Source organism: Salvelinus sp. IW2-2015, linkage group LG4q.1:29 (assembly GCF_002910315.2).
Source record: "Salvelinus sp. IW2-2015 linkage group LG4q.1:29, ASM291031v2, whole genome shotgun sequence".
In the NCBI taxonomy this organism is placed as follows: Eukaryota; Metazoa; Chordata; class Actinopteri; order Salmoniformes; family Salmonidae; genus Salvelinus; species Salvelinus sp. IW2-2015.
The window spans coordinates 39,480,730-39,502,230 of record NC_036842.1 but is presented as its reverse complement, the minus strand read 5'-3'; the positions used below and the strand labels follow the sequence as shown (position 1 = coordinate 39,502,230).

Here is a 21,501-nt window from a genome sequence, read left to right as displayed (position 1 = left end):
ATGTCGATGTCAAGAGATACATACATTTTATTAATTGATTTCTTCAATTATTCCCCACTCATATTGCATATTTATCTCAGATGAAAAGACGAATACTTAACATTCAATTCTACTCGTGTTGCGTTTGTGTGACATTGGTATTTTGACAATGTCATGACATTTGAAATTGGTATGGCTTTTTTTTTGGTGGGTAGGATTTCTACCTTCATCAGTTCATAACATCAACAAACAATCTATACTGCTAATTAAATAATTTTATTTTTTGTATTGTCAACAAACGTTACTTTGAGGTGAGTCTGAGCACTGATGGGACAGTAGAGGAATCATATTTTCTTTCAACTTCAAATTCTGTTATTCTTACCCTCGTAGTGATTCCTGTTTTCCTCTTCTCCTCACTCGATTTGAGGCAGCCGTCTGATCTCCATCCACCTTGAGAAGCGTTTTCCCCCCGAGCGTTGGAGGGTCTTGTCCTGTTACTTTAACCACTAGAAAACCCGTCAACGCCACCAGTCCAACCAAGCACGAAAGAATCCTCTTGGTCCACATCCTAAACAAACTTTTTGTCTAATTTTCCAATGTAAATGTGTTGTTATTTAATCCGTTGGAATGAATCTCAAGAATGGCTACACAGAGCGCATTTTCCACTATCACCTATACCTACAAATACATGAAGTTAAAATAAAGCGTAACACAAAAAATAAAGTTTAGAACGAAAAATGTCGTGTTGCCTCTTGAGTTTCAAAGACGGTCCGGTAATGTCACAGCGGGAACGACACAGAGGAGGTCTGACTGAGAAGCAGACACAGATTTCAACTGAGGTGTATTGACATACACCACTGTCTCTATAGCCCAAGAGACAGACCCTCTTGTGACTGATTTCAGCCGTCTCTTGAGAATACACTTCACGTGCCTAACGACTGGTGACATGCTTTTCTTCAGTTGACAGCTACAAGCTGTTGCATTCAACACACACAAGTTGACAGAATATGTGAAGAGAAGACACCATTACAAATAAAGTTATTGATATGCAGAAATTTGTGTTTTATTATGAAAACAATATCTAAAAAAAGACAGAGAAAACATTTTCACTGATTTGTTTCTGGGTTGTAATGGCCTGTTATTCGTTGGCTACTAAAGACAATCTCTAATTAAAGTCACTATCCAAGTAGATTGATAATGTGTTTTATTTGCAGCATGAATAATAATGGTTTGACATTACAATTTAGKCCACAGTTTATAAATAATGAGTTGTAAATGTAATTGGTTTAAATGAAGTTAATTAATTACAACGTAAACATACAGTATTCTCAGTTATATGCATTTAAACATAATGTTATTGGACAAATAGATAGTCTTGCGCTACACAGTATTTTTAACGAGCAGCTCTTCACATGCTCTTCTGTAGTGTCATCTGTAATTTCCTCATCTCTCATGCAGGTTGTTTGGTCCCCCCCGGCATCTGAAATTAAAGTACCGCTATATCTCGGTATTTCCTGTGTGGCAATCCGGAAGACATGTTAATTAATGACTCCGCTATTTGTTTGGACATGTTTAATGTTTWATCTTACATCCTCTCTGGCTATATTTAACACAAATTAGTGATATGGTTGTCAGTARGGCGACTCGGTGTCAGTGTACGGAAGTGACGTTCAGTAATCTGTTTTCAAATACTACACAGGTAGAAAATAGGGTATTTTAGTGCCCCCTTGTGGTGGCGTGGCACAATTACATATAGGAAAGTATATTACTTTAGAAATAAATACTTTGAATATAATCTCGTCCCCAGCCTGGCGATATGAATATAATGCAAGCATGTGTATTATCAGGTAAAAGCCACACTTACAAAGGAGTGAAATAGCAAGACACACACACAGGCACACATTGCAATGGAAATAGTATGGTTTATTTCAACTGAAAGGAATGTTATAATGCACATACTTTTTTATCAATCTGGGTCAGACATCACTTTTAAAAAAAAGGGTGTAATTTTTAAGATGATAACAGACAGATTATGTCCTAGCACGGTCTCAAAAACAAAGGGAATGGGAATGTAATGTTGTTTGACAAGAGTACATGTTATAACACCACATTTAGGATGACTAGAGATATGTGTTGGAATCAAAACATAAAAAGGCCTGAAGAATGGCTGTATATATTTACATCCATCAGAAAATGTATGGTGGCGGACGGTAGTAGGCTAACCCAAAGTCAACTTTGATGCCTTTCCCTATCCATCACTGAAACGATACCTAACCTTAACCCTCTCCCTAAACCTAACCTTAATATTAATTTAACCTAAACGTAACCTGAATAAATTTTTTAACCCTTAAGCCTAAACTAAAATGTTCCTTCTGTCGGTTAATATGCACTTTCAGGAATGTCAGGATGCAGATATGTACGTCTAGAGTCGTAGCAATTCACTGTAAGTGAGTCGCCAGTGTGCTGTTATGACATTATCTTCATAACCGCAAAACAAATTGTCATATATATATATATATATATATACATATATACATATATATATATACATATACATATACACATATATATATATATATATATAAAAAACACACAAAATATATTCACATAAAATCTATGCAATAATCTAATTCCTAATCATAAACACAAAATAAACCACGTTATCCAGGGCACACATACAATATGTACGGTCATTATTCAAAATGTCACATGGTAGTAATGCAAAAGCAGCTAGTTCCTGAAAGGTCTAAATGTATAGAAAACAAGCTATAGTTCCTGAAAGGTCTATGGATTAAAATGGTGGGATTATCTGGGTTAGTTTCGCATTTCCTGCTCAGGTACAACTCGTTTTTTTCTGGGTTAAGTAAAGGTTAAATTACATTTGCCATTGATAAGAACTAAATCACTGTGGTCACACTTGATAAAACCAGTTGCATGTCTTCAAATCATTATTTCATTACCATAATTTAATAGCTTTGTAAATCATACTTATGGCTGGAAGTTGTTCATGACCATGTGACTTGACCAGGAAAAACTCAGTCTTAATTTGGGGATATAATTAAGGCCCATAGTTGTGGACAGGAAAAGACCATTGCAGGTCATAAATGAGTCAAGCTTTAGGGGTTAACCCGCTGTAGCACGTGCTGACTGAAACGTGGTATGCGGATCAGCATGTGATGCCACAAAGGACATACAATTAAATTACATTTAAATTCAATTAGATAGAATTTGATGTTGTCAACCTTTCCATTTCATGTTAGATTGAGGCCTGCATATTCTCCTAATGTACCATCTAGCAGTACATAGTACACAATGGACGGTGCAAAATATGGACTCTTTTTGGACCACTTRTGAGGTATTAACGTTTAGGTAAACTATGTGGTTTTGCTGGCTCGGATGGCTCAGTCTTACTGTATACAGGTGCTAACTGTAAGCTGCTTTGAATAAAAGCATCTGATAAAAATGACCATATTGTATAATCCCTTAATGGAAACTAAAATTCAAAGAAAGAGAAAAAAAAAACGTGGCTGAAAATCAGACGCACAGTACACAGTCAGTCAGTGAGGCTTCCTGGGTAAATAACACCTTTAAACAGTACTGTATATAAACCTGTTATAAAATCAGAAATACACCTTTCTGTTTAGTCCTGCTGAACTGACTCAACAGCCTAGAGCCGTATCTTCCCGGAGACAATGTCATCATGCAGAGACTGAGTGAGTGGGACGTAGTCTCTCTGGGATAGGTCCAAGAAATACAGGGACTCCTGGACGGCGTCAGGGCTGAAGCCCTCCAGCACCAACTTCCTCTTCTGCTGCTTGAAGGTCTCGGTCACATCAATGGATGTCTATGGAAGACAAAGGACAAAGTTTATGTTGAAAAGGGTCAGGGGGTTTAAATTCTAAATGCGCTTATGTGATATAAAAAATGTTTGGTTAGAGTTGAAGGGATCGTTCTTTCTATTGTGAATTTTTTWAACTATTCATTTAAGATTATTGTATTGAATGTATGTATTTATAGCATGGTTTCAATACAGTTTCTGCAAAGACAAGAACAAACTATTTAATTGATTTATCCATATTACGGTGGTACACTCCAGTACCAACCGTATATTAACGTTATGTATAAAATCTCACACAGTTCATTATAAGTAGTCACTCATTACGTTTTTAAAATAAGTTTCAGTTTTGTGTGGGGATAATTTTTCCCTGAATGGACACATGTGGTTTCAGGATTGTCTTACCTGGATCCGTAGAAACCAGGGCCACGAGTAAGCGGGGAGACTTTGGACCAAATGGTTGTAGAGTTTTTTACCATCCAGCTTTTGGTCCATCTTTAGGACGACGGCTGCCATACCTGCTCTGCCTTCATAACCTGTATATAAACAATAAGGATAATGTTACAGGCCAACTCAGTGGCCTCGTGGTTAGGGTGTCTGTCTTGAGATTGAAAGGTTGGGAGTTTGAGCACTGACCGAGTCACACCAAAGACCGTACAAATGGGACCCAATGTGTCTCTGCTTGGCACTCAGCATTAAGGAGATTTTTTCAATTTAAACTAGTCAAGTCAGTTAAGAACAAATTCTTATTTTCAATAGCCTAGGAACAGTGGGTTAACAGGGGCAGAACAACAGATGTTTACCTTGTCAGCTCGGGGATTCGATCTTGCAACCTTTCGGTTACTAATCCAATGCTCTAACCACTAGGCTACCTGCCGCCTAAGGCCTTGTGATTGACTAGTTTCCTGGGGGTGTACTTGTACATCCTGCTCCTATGAGGCCGTCAAGGCTACTTTTAAATGTTATATACATGTTGTTTAATGTTTTTCACCAAAATGTCATGTGACCCTATCTTCACCAATCAGTACAGTTGACAATGTGGGCCGAGGCAATTTTATAAAACTAATTAGGTAACGTTATATCATGCGGTTGCAACGCATTGTAAGACGGGGGTACTAAGCATGTATGAATTGAATAAACATTTATATAATTTAGCAGACACTTATCTAGAGCATCTTACAAGATGAACCAGGGTTAAGTGCTTTGCTCAAGTGCACGTTGACAGATTTTTTTTTAACCTAGTCGGCTGGGGGATTCGAACTAGCAACCTTTCGGTTATTGGTCCAATGCTCTTAACCGCTAGGCTAGCTGCTGCCCTATATCGTTTTGTAGTGAGACATTTTGGCCTGCATATTCATTTGCCAAGAAAAGGTGCTAAAATGGTTCTACAATAATGATTATACTAAACTGAAGTTATATTAGGCAAACATTTTCAACTAGGTCCAATATTGCTCTGCACCATAAAAAAAAAWATATATATAATAATCAACTTATTTCTACTAATGATGTCAGCGAGAACTATGACTTGGCCCAGTAACACCATAGACATATGAATGATGTCAGAAAGGACATTGACCTGGCACAGTAACACCATAGACGTTCACTTCCTGCAGGAAATCCAAACTTCCGAGAATCTCTGAAACTTCTGTGGTGGCCACATTCTCTCCTTTCCACCTAGGAGGAAGAAATCAGTTATTTAATTCACGATATGCAGAAATATTTCAGCACATTTTTGTTGGTGTCTTGAATGCTCGCAATGCAACAGCCAGCATGATGGGTATGAGTGAGAGAGAATGCTGGCATAATTCTTTTTTAGATAGACGTCAACATTTAMTCATCTAACTTTTTTCAGGGATGCAACAATAAATGACATTTAATATATATTAATCTACTGCATATATTGAATTATTTACCTAGATTTGTGCAACAATACATTTAATCAAATAACATATTTACAAGTCATAGTCCTTTCAGCCTGCCTATCTATTTTAAACACCAGATGGCAGCAACAGATAAGTATAGATACAAGGTACAACTGCAAGCATCCTCAACTGAAAGACAGACAGGAGGGCGCAGTCAGAGACAGGAGTTGAGGTGAGAGGAAACCTCACCCTGAAAGTGATTTCAGCTAGCTAACAGTAAGACCATCAGACATCCATGCAGATTCTGCATTGTCAATTCTACTGTAAAATATCAAAATAATTCAGTAACATGTTCTTTAGAGCCACATTTTGGCCATGCATTATAAATACATAACAGGAATTTATGCTTCTCTTCTAAAGAACCATGAGCTATAATGAATGCTTATAGCATGTTTTACTCATATCACCACCTGTGTTTAATGCAATAAGCATTGATATTTATACAGGCTGCCAAAATGAGCTGTGTGCTATTATGAATGTTTAAAGCAAGGTCTTACGATGCATTATAGGGATTTACTAAAAGTGCATTCATAATGCGTTATAAAAAGGTGACTCAAAGAAGGTGTTACCCATAATTCACCTTCCACTGTTACATTCTGTATGCCAAAGCATGATCTTCCACAGGGCGAGCTGTACATCCTGTACATTTAAACGCAGATCTCCAGTTATGGTGAACTAACAGAGAATTCACCTGATTTTAGAAGAATCAAAAATGGCCTCCCGAGTGGCGCAGTGGTCTAAGGCACTGCATCTAAGGCAGTGCTTGAGGAGTCACTACAGATCCGGGTTCGGTCCCGGGCTGTATCGCAGCCGACCGCGATCGGGAGACACATGAGGCGGTGCACAAATGACCTTCGCCTCTGCCGAGTCCGTACGGGAGTTGCAGCAATGGGACAAGACTGTAAACTACCAATTGGGGAAGAAAAATTATAATAAACGTAAAGTTCCTCAAACCTTCATCAAGTGGCATTAAGTCCATATTCCATGACATCAATCTGGCCTCAATCTCAAATCAATTGGAAATATTGGCACTWAATTAAGGGATTACTTTCAAGGTACGGAAACATGTAATAAAAGAGTTTAGGTGGACTATCCCTTTAATACAACTTAACTGAGTAAAGTCCGCAATACTGTATGCCTTCTAAAATACATTTTGAGATTCCAACCATTGATAATACCAACGCCATTCACTTTTAAATAATAATTTACATCAGACTATTTTACAGGTTAAGAAACTTAACGTCCCAATTCTGGGGCGGCAGGTAGACTAGTGGTTAGAGCGTTGGGCCAGTAACCAAAAGGTTGCTAGATCGAATCCCCGACCTGACAAGGTCATTCTGTCCCTGAATAAGTGCCCACTGTTCCTAGGCCGTCATTGTAAATAAGAATGTGTTCTTAACTGACTTGCCTAATCAAATAAAATAACAATTCTCTGCATTATTTTGCCAGACAAATACTTATAAAATTGTTAGGGGTGACCACGGCACAAACGTGCACACAAAACCACAATCACCAAAAGACTTGCAGTCTTCAAGGTAGCAACAAAGCAGTTTTGTGGATCATTGCCCAGTCCTGCGTCACACTTGGGTACTTGGGAAATACACCAAATTGTGCCAAAGTGCAGAGGAACGGGAAGACAAGCGATGGCATTGTGACATGGGGACAACCGACAGAAGCTTTTGCCGCTATCATGTGAGCCCTTGGTCGACCCCATCCGGAACTGTGGCATCGGGAATGGTGGGTGAGGGAGGTGGGGGGGGGGGGGGGTCTTGATTTTACGTGGAGTGTAGCACTCGGAACTTAACAGCAGACCGGGTTCAAATATATACAGTGGGGGAGAACAAGTATTTGATACACTGCCGATTTTGCAGGTTTCCTACTTACAAGCATGTAGAGGTCTGTAATTTCTATCATGGGTACACTTCAACTATGAGAGACGGAATCTAAAACAAAAATCCAGAAAATCACATTGTATGATTTTTAAGTAATTAATTTGCATTTTATTGCATACATAAGTATTTGATACATCAGAAAAGCAGATCTTAATATTTGGTACAGAAACCTTAGTTTGCAATTACAGAGATCATACGTTTCCTGTAGTTCTTGACCAGGTTTGCACCAATGCAGCGGGATTTTGGCCCACTCCTCCATACAGATCTTCTCCAGATCCTTCAGGTTTCGGCTGTCGCTGGGCAATACGGACTTTCAGCTCCCTCCAAAGATTTTCTATTGGGTTCAGGTCTGAGGACTGGCTAGGCCACTCCAGGACCTTGAGATGCTTCTTACGGCGCCACTCCTTAGTTGCCCTGGCTGTGTGTTTCGGTCGTTGTCATGCTGAAGACCCAGCCACGACCCATCTTCAATGCTCTTACTGAGGGAAGGAGGTTGTTGGCCAAGATCTCGCGATACATGGCCCCATCCATCCTCCCTCAATACGGTGCAGTCATCCTGTACCCTTTGCAGAAAAGCATCCCCAAAGAATGATGTTTCCACCTCCATGCTTCACGGTTGGGATGGTGTTCTTGGGTTGTACTCATCCTTCTCTTCCTCCAAACACGGCGAGTGGAGTTTAGACCAAAAAGCTCTATTTTTGTCTCATCAGACCACATGACCTTCTCCCATTCCTCCTCTGGATCATCCAGATGGTCATGGCAAACTTCAGACGGGCCTGGACATGCGCTGGCTTGAGCAGGTGGACCTTGCGTGCGCTGCAGGATTTGAATCCATGACGGTGTAGTGTGTTTCTAATGGTTTTCTTTGAGACTGTGGTCCCAGCTCTCTCAGGTCATTGACCAGGTCCTGCCGTGTAGTTCTGGGCTGATAACTCACCTTCCTCATGATCATGATGCCCCACGAGGTGAGATCTGCATGGAGCCCCAGACCGAGGGTGATTGACCGTCATCTTGAACTCTTCCATTTTCTATAATTGCGCCAACAGTTGTTGCCTTCTCACCAAGCTGCTTGCCTATTGTCCTGTAGCCCATCCCAGCCGTTGCATATCTACAATTTTATCCCTGATGTCCTTATACAGCTCTCTGGTCTGGCCATTGTGAGAGGTTGGAGTCTGTTTGATTTAGTGTGTGGACAGGTGTCTTTTATACAGGTAACGAGTTCAAACAGGTGCAGTTAATACAGGTAATGAGTGGAGAACAGGAGGGCTTCTTAAAGAAAAACTAACAGGTCTGTGAGAGCCGGAATTCTTACTGGTTGGTAGGTGATCAAATACTTATTGCATGCAATAAAAGGAAAATTAATTACTTAAAAATCATACAATGTGATTTTCTGGATTTTTGTTTTAGATTCCGTCTCTCACAGTTGAAGTGTACCTATGATAAAAATTACAGACCTCTACATGCTTTGTAAGTAGGAAAACCTGCAAAATCGGCAGTGTATCAAATACTTGTTCTCCCCACTGTATATATATATATATAGCTCAATCATAGCTCAATCAAACACATAGTATATATATATATATACACATATAATATATACTATGTGTTTGATTGAGCTTGCCGACTGCAATGGAATCAATAGAAAACTCCCAAAACTGCAAACCCCTCCCTCCAGGAAGGCTAAAGCAAACACTCAAAGTAATTTAAAGATTTCAAATAGTGTTTGAGCCCAGGTCTGGTTGAAAGGCATTCCCCCTCGTCCGCTCTTGGAGGAGGGCCTTGCGTCACTCTGCTGGATTTTGTGAATGGACCGTGGAATGGCAGAGGTGAAAAGGGGGGGAAAAGGGCCTTTCCCTTGGCCACTGTTTTGCCAACTTGGATTAGGCTCAAGCCAGAGCTTCCACCAAAATGCCAGAGAGTTCAAGCGAAGGAGTAGAGGAACAGACCTGGGTTCAAAAACTATTAGGAATCTTTCAAATACTTTGAAGCGTTTTGCCTTCGACTGCCTTGAGAGCCAGATGATCAAAGTGCACTTTGCGGTTAGTCTATTGGTTCCATTGGGTCAGGCAAGCTCAATTAAGCCTGGCTATCATATTTAAAATGATTTCAAATAGTATTTGAACCCAGTCTGGAGAGTAAGGAGGGGACAAACAGTGCCTGATTCTCTGTGGGGTCTCCCTCGGTTCAGGAGCTCATTTGCATGACTTGAGGGGAAGCTACTAAAGGACAACAGGGACATCGTGCAAGGCTGCCATTGTGATGAATGCCTGAGCAATTGAACGCTTGAATGGAGAGAAACAACAGAGGGGGACGACCCGTGCTGATCACTTTGGAAATTTAAGCTCAGTGGATGAAGACAAAATGAGGAATGACTCATGGTGATGGTGATGCCACATATGTAAACGGTAAATGATAGATACTGTATGCTGTAATATTCAGACTCTTTTAAAGCTTGGTTACTTTTACCCCTTTTTCTCCCCAATTGGTAGTTACAGTCTTGTCCCATCGCCGCAACTCCTGTACGGACTCTGGAGAGGTCGAAGGTAGAGAGCCATGCGTCCTCCGAAACAAGCCGCACTGCTTCTCGACACACTACTCGCTTAACCCGGAAGCCGGCCGCACCAATGCATGTACCCGGCCCACCACAAGGAGGGACATTTGTACATGATCTTATGTTGGAGATCTGCCCACATCCCACACCATTGGTTGCAGAGATACACTGTTTATACTTCAACCCCAAAATGTACTGAGAATATATACAGTCCCCTACTTATTATTTGGACAGTGAAGCTACAACTTTTAAAATTTGGCTCTACACTCTGGCATTTTGGATTTGAGATAAAATGTTTAATATGAGGAGACAGTACAGAATGTCACCTTTTATTTGAGGGTATTTTCATATATCTGTTTTATCGTTTAGAAATGAATGTATCTAGTCCAAATTTGTTGGATGCACTTGTTGTTTGTGTTTCAGATTATATTGTGCCCAACAGAAATGAAATGGTAATTAATGTTGTGTTATTTTGGAGTCACTTTTATTGTAAATAAAAAATTGTTCTGAACACTTCTACATTAATGTGGATGCTACCATGATTACAGATAATCACAAATGAATCCTGAATAATGATTGTGAGAATGTTACACATTACATTATTTACCATTCATTTCTATTGGGTAATAAATAATCTGAAACACAACCAAAACAAACTGCAAATGCAGTCACAAGCTTGATGTTGTCATTGCGTACTAGGAACACGGAACCAAATACTAAACTTTTCACTACTTTTAATACACTATACGTAAGTGAATTTGTCCAAATACCTATGACACCTTCAAAATGGGGGACTAGATACATAAAGTGCATTCATTTCTAAACGGTAAAACATTGTGAAAATACCCTCAAATCTTTCATTCGAAATGCTGGATTATAGAGTCAAATTAAACGTTTTAGCTTCACTATGCAAATGAATAAATAAGGAGACTGTAAGCAGCTGCAATCAAACAGTGTTTTGTTTTCTTTCAAATACTGGGCCAATGGAATTAATGCAATACGTCATTCTAATATTACCAAAAGACCCAAACCCCCACCGACCTAGGTCAATCCAACATTTTAATATATTTGAAAGAAAACAAGTACTTTGAAAGGCACGTCTGATAAGCACTGAACTATCTTTAAAAAAATCAGTTGAGAAATACTGCATAGGCTACTTCCACTTTACCTGAAGGTATCTCCGATACGGTCACGGAAGTAGACAAAGTCTCTGTGGTCCTGAAGCATGAGGTCTCCGGTGTTAAAGTACACGTCTCCCTCATTGAACACGTCCCTGAGGAGCTTCTTCTCTGACTGAAGCGTATTCCCAGCGTACCCCAGGAAAGGATTCATGACCGACACCGGGGCCACCAGGAGGCCCGTCTCTCCTGCGGACACAAACAGGCAGGTTTATATATATATACACACTGCTCAGGTGTATATCAGTGTTGCTTCCTAAGTGGACAGTTTGATTTCACAGAKGTGTGATTGACTTGGAGTTACATTGTGTTGTTTAAGTGTTCCCTTAATAATAATAATAATAAATATATATATGTTTATATATTATTATAATATATATTATATATTTACTGGGTTTGAACCAAGATCCCACTGAGCTAAAGGCTCGGGATAATAAAACGACTGTCGCCTCATATATATATATATGTATGAAAATAAAAAATATATGAGGCGACAGTACAGAATGTAACCTTTTATTTGAGGGTATTTTTCATACATATCTGTTAGCCCGTTTATAAATCTCTGAACCCATCCCGAGCCTTTAGCTCAGTGGGATCTTGGTTCAAACCCAGTCAATCAGACATGCATTTATGCACACACACACATCAATGGAATTCTATGAAGCAGTAAATCAAATAGTGCACAAGAGGCATCATCAGAAATTATCCTATTTTAGAAAACCTTTGCTTACCTTTATTTGCTTTGACACATCGTCCTGAGTCGGTCCGTATCGGCTCATATGTTTGGGGATCACAACTCAAGAACTCAAAGGGCATATTAAGCTGCATAACAATGAAACAAAAAGTGTAAAAGGAGGGGCTAGAAATAATCAGTATTAGGAGGATAAAAGATACACAGGAGAGGCCGACGCGCACAGAGAGGCCGACGCGCACAGAGAGGCCGACACACTGTTGATAATACAGATTATGCTGTTGGTTTTTAGTTGGAGAAACATGAAGAGAAAACATGAATCAACAGCGCATCAATCTCTGTGTGCATCAATCTCTGTGTGCATCAATCTCTGTGTGCATCAATCTCTGTGTGCATCAATCTCTGTGTGCGCCACGCTTCTGTTCCATTTAGCAGAAGTTAAATCTCTACAACTAAAAACCAACAAGACATTCTGGATTACTCTACTTCACAATACTCTGGCCCGGCCTTTTATGGAAACACACAGACACATGTGGTCAGATACGACCTTTCAGACCGAATGACAGAGGAGCTACACTGGGGTGTCTGGAAAACCAGGCACCGGGCCAGAGCACATGCCCCGTTGCCCTTCCATTCGCTAAAGTATGTCGTTTTTGTCGTTGTTCTGAACCCACTGTAATACGTGTTATTTAATTACATCTATTGCTTTTATGTAATTCAACTATCTAAATCATAACTGCTGAATGAGTTTGTGCACCTGCCCCCCAAAAGGTCTGTGTACGGCCCTCGGGTAAACAGTGCGGCCCTGGGGTAAAACAGTGCGGCCCTGGGGTAAAACAGTGCGGCCCTGGGGTAAAACAGTGCGGCCCTGGGGTAAAACAGTGCGGCCCTGGGTATAACAGTGCGGCCCTTGGGGTAAAACAGTGCGGCCCTGGGGGGTAAAACAGTGCGGCCCTGGGTAAAACAGTGCGGCCCTGGGGTAAAACAGTGCGGCCCTGGGGTAAAACAGTGCGGCCCTGGGGGGTAAAACAGTGCGGCCCTGGGTAAAACAGTGCGGGCCCCTGGGGTAAAAAACAGTGCGGCCCTGGGGTAAAACAGTGCGGCCCTGGGGTAAAACAGTGCGGCCCTGGGGTAAAACAGTGCGGCCCTGGGGTAAAACAGTGCGGCCCTGGGGTAAAACAGTGCGGCCCTGGGGTAAAAACAGTGCGGCCCTGGGTAAAACAGTGCGGCCCTGGGGTAAAACAGTGCGGCCCTGGGGTAAAACAGTGCGGGCCCTGGGGTAAAACAGTGCGGGCCCTGGGGTAAAACATGCGGCCCTTGGGGTAAAACAGTGCGGCCCTGGGGTAAAACAGTGCGGCCCTGGGGTAAAACAGTGCGGCCCTGGGGTAAAACAGTGCGGCCCTGGGGTAAAACAGCGCAAAACTGTCCGCAGAGCTTTTCGCCGGCGTGAGCAGAGCGCAAGCCACGTAGACATAATAGACATAAAAGAACCAGAGTAATTTACAGTGAGTAGCCTGCACCTCATGGAGCCGCTGCTTACGCCCAGATTTAATTTAACCTTTTACTGAGTGGGTTAAATCAGGGTCACACAGAGTGCTTCTGGGTAGTCTTAAACAAATCTACTTTGAATCCAAAGTATACACCTCACACACACATGGTTATGGGCTGATAAAACAAAGACACCTGTACCATGTCAGATATAGAGTTGAAATGTATTACATTTTGAATTTGGATCCCAATATTACACTTTATATACATCACAGAAGACTGAACTAAAACAAAAACTGTTTGACAGAGAAACACCAGATTTTCGTTGTCTTTTAAAAAATAATAATATGTGTTTATGATGAAATATATGAATACAACTCCACCCATGAGGACAAAGAGGGCGCTTCTGGTCGTTGACTACAGGAAAGGGTGACATGAACAAGAGCGTCTCACTCGCTGTAAAAGTTCTACGTCCAGCGTAGCAGGTCTGCGAGTTTTATCGTTTGTGTATCTAAGTGATCTAAGCCTATCCCAGTGAACTACAAAACAAAGTGCTCCATGCCTGACCTTGTTGAAGTAGCCCGCCCTTCCGATGGGTCCTATTTCATTGGTGTAGTTGACAAAGCCAATGCTGGCCTCAGTTAAACCGTAGGCTTCCCGGACATTGATCTTCCCAAAGCGTCTGGCAAACTCCCTCCAGACATCTGCCCTCAGACCACTCCCTGCTGCAACACGCACTTTGTGGGCACTCTCCTCAGGGACCTACAGAAAACAGATAACACAAAAAAACTCATAATCTATTACTGAGTAATTACAAAGCAGCTATGTAACTAGAACGCTGTTACACTGGTTATTACTGTGTAGTTACTTGTAAAGTCAACTTGAGGTTTTACCCTGTAGGACCTACAATATACTAGTAGTGTACTGTGATATTATAGAAGTCATGTCTTTCATCCTTGTCCTGGAGACCCACAGGGTGTGCAGGCTTTTGTCCTAGCCCAGCACAAACTCAGCGGTGTCTCCACGAGCAGGATTTGAAGAGCACTGGGCTAGTACATGGTGGCGTTCACGGCCAGAGTCAATCGCAAATCTTCTCACTCGGGCCTACTAATTTAACTAAATAACTTGTGAAAAGTGAGTGGAAAAAGCCAAGACGAACCAGAGTGATGAATATAACGTCTTACCGCAGGTTGGTTGACCAGGTAGCGACAGAGCCAAGACGAACCAGAGTGATGAATATAACGTCTTACCGCAGTTGGTTGACCTAGGTAGCGACAAGCCAAAGACGAACCGAGTATGAATATAAACGTTTACCGGCAGGTTGGTTACAGGTAGCGACAGAGCCAAGACGAACCAGAGGGATGAATATAACGTCTTACCGCAGGTTGGTTGACCAGGTAGCGACAGAGCCAAGACGAACCAGAGTGAGAATATAACGTCTTACCGCAGGTTGGTGACCAGGTAGCGACAGAGCCAAGACGAACCAGAGTGATGAATATAACGTCTTACCGCAGGTTGGTTTGACCAGGTAGCGACAGTGAGCCAAGACGAACCAGAGTGATGAATATAACGTCTTACCGCAGGTTGGGTTGACCAGGTAGCGACAGAGCCAAGACGAACCAGAGTGATGAATATAACGTCTTACCGCAGGTTGGTTGACCAGGTAGCGACAGAGCCAAGACGAACCAGAGTGATGAATATAACGTCTTACCGCAGTTTGGTTGACCAGGTAGCGACAGAGCTCTCCGACGTATTGAAATACGGTCACGTTATGTTTCACGCAGTCTTTCCAAAATTGACTGGCAGAAAACTTCTTTTTCAATATGCACGTTGCCCCTGGAAACACAACATAAGAAAAGACATGTTAGAGTAACGTTACATTAGTCACCATAACAATACAAATAAAAAAGTTTCTTTATTTAACTTGAAGTTTGTAAATTAGATAATCCATCCCCCACCAACAGTGATCATGTGTTTTAACATATTCGCAACGCGTTTTAACATATTCGGCATGTGTTTTAACATGCGTTTTAGCATATTCGTCATGCGTTTTAACATACTCATCAAGCGTTTTGATATTCGTCATGTGTTTTAACATGTGTTTTAGCATATTCGTCATGCGTTTTAACATACTCATCACACGTTTTAACATACTCATCACGCGTTTTAACATATCCGTCATGCGTTTTAACATGCGTTTTAACATATTCGTCACGCCTTTTAACATGCGTTTTAACATACCCGTCATGCGTTTTAACATGCGTTTTAACATATCCGTCATGCGTTTTAACATGCGTTTTAACATATCCGTCATGCGTTTTAACATGCGTTTTAACATATTCGTCACGCCTTTTAACATGCGTTTTAACATATCCGTCATGCGTTTTAACATGCGTTTTAACATATCCGTCATGCGTTTTAACATGCGTTTTAACATATCCGTCATGCATTTTAACATGCGTTTTAACATATCCGGCATGCGTTTAAACATATTCGTCAAGCGTTTTTATATTCGTCATGCGTTTTAACATGCGTTTTAGCATATTCGTCATGCGTTTTAACATGCGTTTCAACATATTCCTCATCTCATCTCTCTCTTTGATAGGACCTTTGTTTCGGGTGGGCAGCTGGACGGCACATTTAGGAGTCCTACACTGTATTTACTACCGTTGAAATGAGACTATGACATCATGTTGAAGTGCCTAACCCTATGACAATATAGACACCCATGATACTTTTGGTTTTCTGCTACCATATCCTAACCCCGGAATCTACAACACACGGGTATGTATGGTTGCACTTCCAGGAATTGTGCGACTTTTGTCAGATTCCCCCACTGCCACATCTTTTCCCTCCATGCTAAAATTAAACTGTGGGAAATCTAGTTAGCCAGCTAGGAACCAGTCAAACGATCCCCGTTGAGAAGATAGGAACCTTGACCGGGGTAGTTCTGGACTTCCTTTGGTTCTAGAACTCAGAACTTTTTTTTGGACTGCGCTCGTGATCATCCAGACAAAACCTTGTTTTGAAGTCATGACCTGGGAGGAGCTGGCAGGCAACCCAACCCAAAAGCAGGAACAGCAGGAAGAGGCCTGTCATTTGGGAACCACTAATCTGTACGCTAATGTATATGTGGCAACAGATATGGGGAGCCAACCTGGGTTAAAATACTATATATATATAGTAGAGAGAGAGAGAGAGAGAGAGAGCAAACACTGTATACGTGCTTGATTGAACTTGCCGACTGCAATGAAACCAATAGAAAAGTCTCAGAAGTGCAAACCCCTCCCACCTGGCAATTCAGGCAGGCTAAAGCAAACAGTTGTAATAGTTCATTATCTGAACCCATGTCTGTTATGGAACCTAGAATAGGTGCAGTTTATTACTCTGCGTATGCACTGTAGTCTACTGAGCTAGTGACACAACCTCTGCTACGAGTACAGTCACGTCTGCTAAGGGAACTCTAATTTAAAGTGCAATACAGTTTACCAGTCTCAATTCAATGACATCATTTTTTTTAGTCCTGTTTAGTGTGACTTCTGATGACAAGCTGTGGCGTCAACGTATCAGGAGAAAGAACGTATTGAAAAGTATTCTTCACCAAGCTGTATGCATCCACCAATACCCAGAAGAGAGGCGGTCATGTGGTATAGGGGCAGAGTGATGTAAATGTTGTCATCCGAACGGGCCCCGCACAGACGAAGGAAGGCCATGCACATCACGGCTTTGAGATGTCCCACCCGGGCTGCCTTAGGAAGTCCTGAAAGACAAAAAGAGTACAGTGAAGATGCCTCGAGAGACGCTGATCTTGTGTCCGTGTTGCATTCTCCCCACTAATGGTTAAGGATAGGATTGAGGGAGGGGAAGTTGATCATAGATCTGTACCAATGGGAAAACACCACGGAGCGGATGAAAACTACACCACTCGTAACGGCCACGTGACATTAAACATTCTCATATTATGACATCATTGATTTCTACTGAAGAGTTTAAAAGCTTTTCCCTCGAACTGCCAAAGGCACACAGCACCAACAGTTATGTTTATTGTATCTGCATGAACAAAACTTGACTGAACGTATGAGAATAGAGTGCAGCATTGGTTGGACAAAGGTCAAACAGGAGGTGCTTATATCTGTCCTGTTTCACTGCATATCCCAACTCGCCCTGAGAGAGTGGGGTCACAGCCAGGGACCAGTCATTCCTGACAGTAACCCTGTGGAGTAATAAGGGCAGATCAACAGATTTCTAACACCTTTCGGCTCAGGGATCTGAACGAGCAACCTTTCGATTATGGGCCCAATGCTCTAACCACTAGGCTTGCCACCGCTGCCTTGTGGGCTAGCCGCCACCCTGCCCGGCCAGCCGACCCCCGTCGCCGCCCTGCCCCCGTCGCCGCCCTACCCGGCCGGCCGACACCCGTCGCCGCCCTGCCCGGCTAGCTGCCACCCTCGCTCAACCAGTTATAGCACAATGAAATGATAACAATTTGGACATGAACAATGTTTCATCAGAAGAGATTGGCTTCATCCAATGTGACAAAGCCGCAAACTGCAAAAACAGTTTTTTTTTAACATTTTGCAACGGAAAACTAAAATGACTGTTTCTTATTGGACAAGTCCAGGTAGTCCCTCTCTGACTTCTAGGTCCACACCAAATTACAATTTACCTTAAGGCCTCTGATGTCTCTTTTATGAAGTCTACTGTAAAGGTCAAGGTTCAGCAACATTCTTGGAAGTGGCCCGTCTCTTTTAACAGGGTGTGGGTCTTGTTTTACTACTGCACAGAGCCCTGGTAAAGCCCTGTCCCGGTAAAGCCATGGAAAACCCCTGGTAAGGAAGGGGCATTGGCAACCATTTATACACATTTAGCACAAATTCACCAGTACTAGAAGAAAAAGAAGAAAAAAGAAGAAAAAGCTAGCTTGATATCAATTTGAAGCACATTTCCTTCTCAGTAAAATAAAGTTGTTTCAGACACTGTGAATTACAACTCTCCTTGGGAACCCGGGTTGGCTAGGAAAACCACTCCTTATATTGGTGTTGACCAGAGCTGTTAAAAAGTGAGCGTGTGGTGCCAGCTCGGAATAAATGAGAGAAATCTGTCCGGCTTAATAGACATGCTGCTGACTTGAGCCTTTCGGCGTGGAAGAACTGTTTTCAACCTAGTGCAATAGGGTACCCATAGCTATTTTCCCTTCTCAGACCTCTATCGTAGGGTATTGGCAGACAGACATTTAGGTTATCTTCCCTTATGGTCTCTGGTAATAGCTGTAGGCTAGTTTCCGTCTTCATGCAAACGTTTGCATTGATATCTAGGCAAATGATTTTATTTTCCGTATCTATGTTTCCGTATCTATGCAAATTCCCATCCATTCACCTTTTGCCTTGAGACCAATGTTTATGATATGGAGTAATGGCCCCGCATGCATATTCAAGTCAAGTCGACATCAAAATATATAAAACATTTACAATACAATTGCAAATAGAATTTTCAGATTCCAGTTTTTAATTATTTTAATTTTATTTATGGTTACTGTCGCCTCTGGAGGATGCCAACTCCAAGCCATATAAATGAAATACATTCTCTAAATCATTTTTTAAGCGGCCAGTGCTATAGTTTAGTGTAAGCGTTCCACAGCATCTATTGGAGTCGACTGTACCCGTTCTTCCTGATATGAAGTTGACCGTATCAGAATAGCGTACTACTGTGGCCTGGTTGGTCTGGTGGTAATGCATCTATAGTTTCAGCAGAGGTCTACTGCTCTTTGATACAACCTGTCTATATCCCTCTATCTGTTCAAAAAAAAAAATCGACAAATACCTTTAAAGAAAATCTATTTTTTGTTGTTGTAAGGATTAGTGTACTACCGGTTGTTCCTGATGTGAAGATGAACAGGAAGTTGGACATGAGGTCAGCTCTAGGACAGTCAGGTAAGGCCATGTCTGAGGCCTGCTCCACCTTGTCCAGTAACGTGTTGACCCCTTCATGAGGGCAGCCAATGTCCGTGACCCACACCTCAATGGCATTCTCCTTTAGGGAGGGTAACACCTCGCCCAGTGAACTCACCAAATCTGTGTGAGAGAAAAAACTAAAAGTGAATGTTTGGAGTAGGGTTGCAAAATTCCAGTAACTTTTACCAAAATTCCCATGTTTTCAGAAATCCTGGTCAGAAGATTCCAGGAACCAGGAGGGAATAAACAGGACATACAGAATCCGCCAACCAGGACTTCTGGAGAACCTGGGAGCGTTACCAAAATGTTGCACCCCTAGTTGGGGATTACTTGTAAAGGCGCTATTTGGAAATATACAGTACATTCCCTGCTGCTACAAACTAAAATATATGACATCAAAAATAAGATACAAAAAAGACCTACCCTCGTTCACATATGACATTATTCAAACCAAACTTAAAGCCAGTTGAATTGAGTAAGGGCCTTAGTCGTGCATACACTTTAAATATTTCATTCCTGCCGTGAGATTATAGTACATAGAGAGATTGACCTCTACAAATGTCATGAGCATGATGTGAAAAGCCTCTTTTGAATAAGAAGACTAGAATATTTTGAATATAGTACATTTAAGAAAAACTGGGAGAGTATGGATAAATTGCTCAATGCCTTTCAATCTCTTATTTGAGCAATAACGTGCAGGACGACATGCTATGGTGGCTGATTGTTTGTTGCACAGTGTACACTTGTAAGTGTTTTGGTACTATGAATAGAAACCCAAGTCTTTTCTATGCATACTAACTTAATCTAGTTATCCTTTGCAATGCTCAGAAGAACTTTGGCCTCTCGCAATGAACTAACTGTAAATCTGTAAAATAAAAATATTTTATATTACTATGTGCTCAACTGGGAATAAAGGTTCTATTCAATATAAATCATTGTCCATGAAATGCTATGAAGACCCGTTTCACATTCAGGAGATGTGTATGTATGTATGTATGTATGTATGTATGTATGTATGTATGTATGTATGTATGTATGTATGTATGTATGTATGTATGTATACTAACGGTATCCCTATGTGTCCACAGGTGTTTGAATACAACAGCCTACATTGACCATCAGATTACAGTATCACCCTCATTATTATAAAAAAATATATTTACAACCACCAGTGCACATTGATACGCAACGCAGTTGCGAACAGCGCGTTACATCAAACCATGCAGCTTTACCAACATTCAAAAACATTGTAGTAATTATGCAATGTTTCCACTCCTAATATGAAGTTATGGCATTCAAATGTGAACGTGAATCAACATGCCCAAATCATGCAAGACGTCGTGCATATGTTTGTACTTGTTACATATTCTGAAAATGCAAGTAGACATACGTCAAATACGTAACACTTTTTGACACTATCTTGATTGACAGCAATAATTACCTGCGCCTACGACAAGCGATTTCGCTCCACAACTTTCAAAACAATATAGGAGCGATTTGGATTTGATATTGAAATTGAGGAAAGCGACCTCGCAGCCCAGTTTACTGAGTCCGAACCACACACAAATAAAATCAGGCTCATTGCTCATCAGAAGAGCGACAATATCACCCTTCTTCAAGCCACCTTCTGTTCTGAAAACTTTAGCAAATTGGTTGCTTCTTTTATCAACGTCCTGGTAAGTTAGCGTTTGACCCTCAAACACTATGAAAGCCTTGTCAGGCATCTTCTTTGCCTGATAAAGAAAGCTGTCGAGGTAAGTGATGACTCCTCTCTGCATACGATACTTCAACGCCTTTCCAACCTTCCGAAGGTTTAGGTAATAAATCAAATCCACCCAAAACAATGGGTAATTCATCCTTTGGAATACCAGAATTGCAAAAAGTCCTGCGGCAAATGTAGTAAACATCCATGTTACCCATACCATCATCTTTACGTGCGCTCTCCAAAGAATGTCAGCTGGTAAACGTTCGGAGATGTTTACCATAAGATTTAAATGCGTCTAGTATGCACATG

At 41.3% G+C, this 21,501-nt stretch overlaps 2 protein-coding genes across 2 annotated transcripts in view; both read right to left on the bottom strand.

Moving 5' to 3' along the window:
• The window catches only part of LOC111960927 (fibrillin-2-like), a 45,476-nt gene extending 44,588 nt beyond the window's left edge, over positions 1 to 888 (bottom strand). The window contains exon 1 of the mRNA XM_023983085.1: positions 362 to 888. Within this exon, the coding sequence (XP_023838853.1) occupies positions 362 to 546 (185 nt within the window). The 5' untranslated portion in view covers positions 547 to 888. The remainder of the gene's footprint in view (positions 1 to 361) is intronic.
• A 993-nt stretch (positions 889 to 1,881) lies between these two features.
• LOC111961975 (long-chain fatty acid transport protein 6) lies at positions 1,882 to 21,501 on the bottom strand. The gene is made up of 10 exons (XM_023984693.2): positions 20,929 to 21,501; positions 19,404 to 19,607; positions 17,138 to 17,296; positions 15,248 to 15,372; positions 14,104 to 14,298; positions 12,089 to 12,179; positions 11,348 to 11,546; positions 5,391 to 5,488; positions 4,220 to 4,350; positions 1,882 to 3,823 (listed from the first exon to the last, which is right to left on the bottom strand). The coding sequence occupies exons 1-10, from the start codon at positions 21,470 to 21,472 to the stop codon at positions 3,647 to 3,649; spliced, it is 1,923 nt and encodes a 640-aa protein (XP_023840461.1). The 5' UTR covers positions 21,473 to 21,501; the 3' UTR covers positions 1,882 to 3,646.